The sequence below is a fragment of the Macrosteles quadrilineatus genome, unplaced genomic scaffold (assembly GCF_028750875.1).
Source record: "Macrosteles quadrilineatus isolate MER2022 unplaced genomic scaffold, UCM_ALF_1.0 Scaffold_7__1_contigs__length_78375512, whole genome shotgun sequence".
NCBI lineage: Eukaryota > Metazoa > Arthropoda > Insecta > Hemiptera > Cicadellidae > Macrosteles > Macrosteles quadrilineatus.
Genome location: NW_026542600.1, coordinates 36,317,868 through 36,326,629, shown reverse-complemented (window position 1 = coordinate 36,326,629; position 8,762 = coordinate 36,317,868). Strand labels below are relative to the sequence as shown.

At 39.3% G+C, this 8,762-nt stretch overlaps 2 protein-coding genes across 2 annotated transcripts; one reads left to right on the top strand and one right to left on the bottom strand.

Annotated features, from left to right (window-relative positions):
* Positions 1-1,792: 1,792 nt before the first annotated feature.
* LOC128998916 (uncharacterized) lies at positions 1,793-3,664 on the top strand. The gene has a single exon (XM_054425272.1). It carries the CDS (start codon positions 1,793-1,795, stop codon positions 3,662-3,664), a length of 1,872 nt encoding a protein of 623 aa, XP_054281247.1.
* Positions 3,665-4,274: 610 nt separating this feature from the next.
* LOC128998915 (uncharacterized protein K02A2.6-like) lies at positions 4,275-5,922 on the bottom strand. Its single transcript, XM_054425271.1, has 2 exons — positions 5,238-5,922; positions 4,275-4,369 (listed from the first exon to the last, which is right to left on the bottom strand). Exons 1-2 carry the CDS (start codon positions 5,920-5,922, stop codon positions 4,275-4,277), a joined length of 780 nt encoding a protein of 259 aa, XP_054281246.1.
* Positions 5,923-8,762: the final 2,840 nt, after the last annotated feature.

Here is an 8,762-nt window from a genome sequence, read left to right as displayed (position 1 = left end):
TTGGCTTCCTCAACTTTTTTATTATAAAATCTTTTCAGGGCCAGGTAATTATGAACATCCCCTCTGTCTCGAAGGGCCATCATCAGGGTTTTCAAGTCGGTTAGGTTAGGTGAGCACCAGTCTCTCACTTTTTGTCTTGCCTTAGATGAATTTTTATACTTGAGTTTACCTGTAGGTCTACCTTTTTTGCTTGTGGTAGGGAAGCATTCGTCAAAGAGGTCCTGTAAGGTATCAAAAAACACATCGAACCATGCATCGGGGTTTTGTAGGTCAAAAATGCAATCCCATCTTACTGCCCTGAGACGACCCTTAAAGCTAAGCAGAGCCTCAGGTTTTGAGAGATTTTGTCTATGCGAGAAAACATAATTTGCATGCCAGGGGAAAACAGTGGGTGTACTCACCGATGAAGTGTTGACATTTACTACCACGGCATCATGATCGGAGATGTGTGGGACAAGAACTTTCGAACTGTACCTCTCCTGCGGAAGCGATGTAAGGATGATGTCGAGGCATGAGTTCCCTCTGGTTGGGATTTCGTTGGTAATAAATAAGCCACACTGTCTTGTCAGAAGCTTGAAAGTTTTCTCCTCACTGGAGCTGGACAATATGTCAACATTAAAATCACCACAAACAACAAGATTACAAGACAAAGAAGACAAATAAATAATACATTTCTCAAAGATCTCGCAAAAACTATCAAATAGAGCATTGATAGGAGACCTATACACAGATGCGACCACAAGGTCGAAGTCCGCAACTCGGATGGCAGCTACTTCACAGACTTTTTCTTCACAGAAATCTTCTAAATTAATCGTAGTGAAAGTCAGTTCTTTATTTATGTAAAGTGCAACACCACCATTTTTTGCAGTACTCCTACAGAAACTTGTGGCCATAGTCATGTTACTAATACTATGGTAGTACATAACCTCATCATGTACCAGTCAATGCTCAGACACACAGAGAATATCCAAGTTTTCGTCATCAGCAAAGATTTCAACACTGTCAAATTTGGTTCTCAAACATTGGACATTCAAGTGACCAATAATTAGGGAGCTTGGATCATTTGGTATGACTACCCCACTGAGGCTAGTGGATGCTTCTGTTTCCCTAAAAAAATCCGGGACTCAATTTGTGTAGGCCTAGGCCTATTGTGTCTGCTAGGTCTGGCTGGTAAACACTTCCTTACAAATATGTTTGTTGGCCAAAACTCTTGAGGTTAGAACCCTGTCAAAATCGTTTTTACACACACCTACTTTAAAGGATTTGTATGAATTGTACTTACTCTTCAGTTCTGTACATTCAACATTTTGGATACCTTCACTTGTGAGGAAGTTGGAAACATCCGTAGTCGTTGTAGATGGTTGAAGTCTAGAGATAAATAGCCACTCCTGTTTTCCAACTGATTTTAGAGTTGTCTTGACGTTGGTACCAATCACACCAGGGATGTCACGACCCAATTTGGGCTTCTGAGGAGCAGTACTCTAGTCCACACGTTAGTTACCATAGTTATTCTGAAGATAAGCCTACACTTAAGATAGTTTTCATGAAAATCCAATGCATGAGAACAAAGTTCAACCTAATCTCCAACTTTGAAAGTGAGCACATGCCTGCTGTACTAGGAATAAGTGAACATTGGTTAGACTCTGTTGAAATAGACTATTATAAAACCATTGGTAATTTAGTGCATGTAAATGGTTATTTCAGAACTCAACACAAGAATGGTGGTGTATCTCTCTATTTGCATCATGAATTAGATTTTGAACCACTTAATTTGAATGCCTATTGCTCGGAAATGAACATTGAACTTTGCGGAGTTACACTCCATGATTTCGATATTTTAATTATCTCCGTGTATCGCCCTCCGACCGGAAATCTGGAATTTTTCTTTTACACCTTGGATAAATGCCTCTGTTACCTGACCAATATTAGACCAGCTAAAAACATTGTACTTGGTGGTGATTTTAACATTGCTCTCAACAGCCCTACAGCTCCCACCCAAAACCTTGAGGAGCTACTTCGGGGGCAAGGTCTTTATATAACGAACTACTTGCCGACGAGGGGAGACAGATGCCTGGATACAGTTGTGACAAATCTTGATACTCTAGACTACAACACCAATGTCCTTTCGTCCATCATTGCGGACCACGCACCTGTTCAAACAACCGTGTGGAAAAAGAGGGTAAGTGAGACTCCAACTATTCCATCTTGGCATATGAATTATTTATCCTATAGAAGACCTATTAATGAAGATGTTCCACCCTCCTTCAAAGAGGCCTTGAGTAACGTAAACTGGTCTGAGGTCCTAAATTTAAAGGAAGACGGAGACATTCTCCAACAATTTCACAATAAATTTGTAGAAGTGTTTGACACCTTTTTCCCTATGACAGTTAGGCCTAGAGTGATTGTTATACCAAAAAAGACCAAGAAACTATCAAATGATTGGTATACAGCTGAGCTTGGTAAATTTAGGTTGCTTGTCCAGCTGATATTTGACAAGTATAAAGCGGAAGCGTCAGTAGAGCGAAGAGATAGGTTATATGCATTATACTTGAAGGCAAAGCGTAACTATCAGGTTGAAGTAGATGCTGCCAAAAAGCTGCATACTGTACATAAAATTGAGCGCTCCAATAACAAGTGTAAGGCAGCTTGGAGTGTCATAAACGAATCTAGAAAATCAAGAGCAACCATTAGTAGTCAAATAAGCCCTGATGAATTTAATTCCTACTTTGTAAGTACTGTAGATGACATTGTTAATGACATGCAACCTGACAGTTCCGTTGCTGCTCTAGCGGTGCCTGTGGCACAACACAATTTCTTGAAATGGAGACCTACAACTTCAGCAAAAATTATTAGAATTACTAAGAACTTCTCAAACTCCTACAGTCCAGACATATATGGTCTTACACCACACATCTTGAAGCATATTATAGAAGCTGTTGCTCAACCCCTCTGTAAGGCTATAAATTGCTGTCTGTCAACGGGTGTTTTTCCTGATTGTCTAAAAATCTCAAGAACTGTTCCTATCTTCAAGAAAGGAGATGTAAACGCTGCATCGAGCTACAGACCGATATCCATCATTCCCTGTTTGGCAAAAATACTTGAAAAAATCATGCAAAACCAAATTGTAGACTATTTTGAGACTAACCATCTTTTCTCAAATTCACAACATGGTTTCCGTAAAGGAAAATCAACCGCTACAGCTCTCATCTCCCCAGTGAAAGGAATACAAAATGCCTTTGAGGACAAGCATTCCATGTCCATTGTCCTATGTGATCTGTCAAAGGCGTTTGACGTTGTCTCCCACAGTATTCTTCTTCAGCAGCTGGCTCGATATGGGTTAGGTGGGATTGTGCTCAAAACACTAGACTCCTATCTTTGTGAGAGGAGCCAGATGGTGGCCATACAGGGGGCTCTCTCTGCTCCAGCTAAGATGGACCATGGTGTCCCACAGGGATCGATTTTGGGGCCTTCATTGTTCTTGATCCTGATGAATGACCTTGGTAGTGATGATGAAACCCTCCTATACGCCGATGACACAACTCTCTGTGGCAGGGGACAACACCCTCTTGAAGCGGCAGCGAAATCAGATGAACTGTTCAACAATGCAAGAAGCTGGTTTGGGCACTATTGCATTTTAGAATCACACAAGAGAAGACACTATTAGCTTGCTTACTAACCTGCTGCATTACTTCAACTGTCGATCTCCTCGTTCAGTCCTATTGGTGACGTCATGGTTCTAGGCCTTCTAAATATAGTTACTTCGCAACATTTGGATGTAAGACGTATATAACAAAATCATAACTAACATAAATAACTTCTTGATCTATAACACTCCTCCCCACTAACTTTAAAATAATTTCCAAAAATTCTTCTTCAAACAATAACCAAAAATTCTTCTCCAAACAGTAACCAAAAATTCTTCTTCAAACAGTAACCAAAATAAATATCTCTATATACATGGGAGGAGCTCTTCTTCTCCTAATTACAAATCAAATTTTACTGGAGGACGCCGCTCACGTTGTGATCGACGCACCGTCTCAGTAGGTGAACGAGGGCCTATGCGCTTCCCTTTCTCAGGCTGAACTTCCTTCTGGATTTGATGGTTAATGACATCAGTCACTGGGGATTTCAATAGTGACTGTCTGTTCTGGGGAGATCTGTCATGGACTGGGCTAGATAGGACTTCTTGGTGGATTTGTGGTTGAGGCAGGGGTATAATAGTTAACAGGAGTATAACAGGAATGTATGAAACTTCTTTACTGCGAAAACAAGTGCTAAGGCTTCACGTTCAATCTGAGGGTACCTCTGTTCTTGTGGAGATAGAGTCCTGGAAGCGAAAGCAACTGGCCGTTCCGAATTGTCAGGCAACCTGTGCGAAATCAAAGCACCCACACCATATGGGCTTGCGTCAGCAGTCACGACTAGGTCCAACTTAGGGTTAAACGGAATCAAAATTCTGTCACTTAAAAGCAATTCCTTACCTTTGACAAAGGCGTTTTCACAATCTTTGGACCAATGCCATTTTGTGTCCTTGTTTAGCAATTGATATAATGGGTGAAGTAAAGTTGACAAATTTGGTAAAAAACGTGAGTAATAATTTATAAGACCAAGGAAGGCTCGAAGTTGGGTTAGGTTCTCAGGCCTAGGTGTTTTAACGATAGCGCTCGTTAATTCTTCACTTGGGCGAATCGCATCTGCTTCTAGCCTATGGCCTAGAAAAATCAGGCTATGTTTAAAAAACTCACTCTTCGTAGCGTTTACCTTAACACCATACTTTTGGAGGCGAGTCAACACAGATTTGAGCGTACTATACATTTCCTCATCGGTCCTTGCTACCACCAATATGTCATCAAGATAACAAAAAACCTTTGGAAGGTCGCCCAGGATTTTGTCCATTACTGATTGAAATATTGCTCCTGCACTGGTAATCCCAAACGGAAGCCTACTGTATCGGTACAGGCCCTTATGGGTGTTGATTGTCAAAAGTTCTTGAGAACGCTGGCTAACTTGCAGCTGATTGTAGGCTGCCGATAAGTCCAATTTAGAAAAGATTTTTGAGCCTGGTATACTAGCAAAAATATCCTCTGCTGTTGGCAATGGATAATAGTCGGTACGTAACCAACGGTTAAGGGTAACCTTAAAGTCTCCGCAGAGACGCACTTCATCATTTGATTTTGGGACCACCACCACAGGTGTACTTCAGTTGGTTTGTGTTACAGGATAAATAACATTATTACTTATCAATTTTTCAATTTCTTTTTCTAAAGCATCTCTAAGTGCATAAGGCACACTGCGAGCCTTACAGAAAACAGGCACCGCTTCATCTTTCAATACAAGTTCGACTTCAATGTCTTTAATAGTCCCAATCCCGGGTTCAAAAACATTTTGAAATTCTTTCTTCAGATCATTAATGATAGATAATACTGGAGACTTCTTACCGCTAACCAGTTGTACTGAGTCACTTTGTCTTCCGCTTGTTACGTTTTTCCAATCCAGTTGTAATTTACTCATCCAGTTACGACCCAGCAAAATAGGCTGGTTAGGAACTTCGCTGCGTGTCACCACCATAGGAAGTACATGATTTTCCCAGCGAGACGCAACCTTTGCCTGAAACTCGCCCACAACATGTATCTTTTGACCAGTATAAGTTTTCAGACGAACTTCACTCCTGGAAAGGTTAGGTTTGTTAGATTTACCTTCAAATAATTTATCAAAAACATCTTCGGGCATGACCGAAACCACTGCCCCGGTATCAATTGTCATGCTCACAGGCACTTCGTTTATTAGCAACTTCGTTTTATAGCTATTAACCTGATCTACATTGTCTGAATACGCTATGTTGTATAACGAATACTCCTTTTTACAATCTGGCTCATCATCCGGGGAGTCGTCATGACTATTATCCGACTCCTCATCACACATGTATACCCTACCGCTAGGCCTAGGCTTATACTTATTCGCTGACCTACTCCTACACATTCTTGAAAGGTGACCCGTCTTTTTACAAGTATGACAGCTATACTCTTTATACGGACAACTGTTAAACCCATGTCCTTGTCCACAACATGTACATTGGCGCGTAGAATTTACATATGCAGGTCGCTGGCCTGTTTCATTATATCTAGGTCTATACAAGTTTTTAGGCTTACCATTGTTACTGCCACTTAACATATTGACTTCACCAGAAGTCCAACCCCCTGTGTTTTGTGGATGGAGGCTTTTAGCATTCCTGTTTGCATCCTCCAACAATAAGGCAAGTTGAAGGGCTTTATCAAAGGTTAAAGAATCTCCCTCCGCCAGTAGTCTACTCTGTACATCACTAGACTTTATACCACACAAAAATTTATCCCTCAATGCATCATCCAAGAATGTTTTAAACTCACATGTGGACGCTAGGTTTTCAATTGTATAGCAAATTCAGAGATGGACTCACCCTCTTGTTGAGTCCGTTTATTAAACATGAACCTTTCGTAAGTCACATTTTTCTTAGGAATGAAATGATCCCTCAAAGTTTTTATGATTACCTCATACGTTTTATCAGCCGGTTTATCCGGTAGTAGCAAATTCTTTAACACTGAATATAGGTCAGGTCCCATAATAGACATAAATAAGGGGACTTTAGCATTATCTTTTATATCATTAGCTTTCATGAAAAATTCCAGCCTCTCAATATAATTTTCAAAAGGTTCCAAGTCCTTGTTAAATTCTTGAATTTTACAAATAACTTGTTTGGCAGCCATCTCTGACAGTAAGTCACTGAATAGAGATTATTATAATATATATGCAACTTACGGCTTCTAGATCCAGTATGTAGGCTACCCACGGTAGGCCTAGGCTAACATAGGCCTAGGATGACAAAGTACCTAACCTGCCAATCTAGGTATATCTTCAATATTTTACAGCTCAGATGTTTCCATAACATCTTCCATAATCATATTTCCAGGCTTTTCTTTAACTCAATTTCAAATTTCATATGAAAAATTTTAATATTTGCAAACTTTTTGCATGATTCGACAAACTTTCAGGAACAGACAAACTTTCATGAAAACGATGCCACGTTTTCATCAACTCCTAAATTGTGTAATATTCTCCACTCCACTAACAAAAAATATCAATATGCTGAAAACGAAAAAAAGTAACTTTTTTAAACTCCGCACCAACAAAATAATGAAACTTTTCAATGCACGCGTATCGAAATTCAGGTTCGGTTAACTTGGCCTCGTCGCCATTATTGCATTTTAGAATCACACAAGAGAAGACACTATTAGCTTGCTTACTAACCTGCTGCATTACTTCAACTGTCGATCTCCTCGTTCAGTCCCATTGGTGACGTCATGGTTCTAGGCCTTCTAAATATAGTTACTTCGCAACATTTGGATGTAAGACGTATATAACAAAATCATAACTAACATAAATAACTTCTTGATCTATAACAGGCACAATGGCCTTAAACTAAATGAAGCCAAAACTCAGAAGCTTATATTAACGCTCAGCAAAACGTCTCCATCTCAAGATGAGCCAGTAAAACTATTAGGGTTTGTCTTGGATCCCAAGTTACAATGGGACTCCCACGTCTATGCTGTGTGCCTTAGGCTAAGGCGTGTCATTTTTCTCCTCAGAAAACTCAAACATCAAACCACGCAGAAGTACCTTATGACAATATACTTTTCATTATTCCATAGTCATATAAATTATGGAATCTTACTCTGGGGCCACTCATCAGGGTGTATCCGTATACTAAAGCTACAAAAACAAGCAATAAGAATTGTAACTGGAAGTAAAAGATCGCAGCCATGTAAACCCATCTTTAAGCAACTTAACATATTGACAGTATACAACCAATATATATTCAGTTGCCTGCTTCATATAAAATCCAACTTGCATCTGCATGAAAACATAGGGGAAAAGCATGATCACAACATTAGGGGAGCCCACAAACTGAACACAACTAGATGTAGGCTGGCTATGACAAGAGATAGTTTGCTATCTCTTGGTTGCTGTTAAGATGTTTAATGCCCTGCCGAAATGTTTAGTAAACATGGAAGATAAGGTTTTCACCAAGAACTTAAAGGAACATCTCCTAGCAAACCCATTTTACTCAATTGAAGGATATTTTGAAATCTCAACAACACTGTCGCTAGCATAAGCATCCACCGCCGCTGCGCAGTCAGTATATTTTAAATATATGTTTATTTAATTGTAAAATTGTAAATAGTAGTTTTAAATTATTTTGACGCTATCTATCCGGCCCAGGCTGGTCAACGATGAAGAGGAGGTATTTCAGTATAAAACCGTTTCAATACAGTAAAAAATGATAACTTTATACAAGTTCCACTTAATATCTTCTTGATCAGCATTGTACGTGTTATTAAATTTACGGAAAGTAAATAAAAGAAACGTCTTATAACACTTAAAACATATATTTACGTTTATACTGCTACTCACCAGACGGTAAATATACAAAACAGATGGTAAGTGGTGATCGATTTCGATTGGACACTCTAATCATCATCAGACCCAATAGGCGAATGACAAGAATCTTGAATGGCGTCCCTACTTATACCCTATTGGCTACCGGAAGCACCGGCCAATACATTTTTATACGTACAACTGGAATCAAAATGTATTTGTTCATTAATCAACTTATTTCTATTTTTACATTTTTCCTTATAAATATACAATTCTTCCCAAGCATTCATTACATATCCTTTCTTACAATTCTTTAAAATATCTAGACTATCCTAAATTTTTCCTAGTGAGTG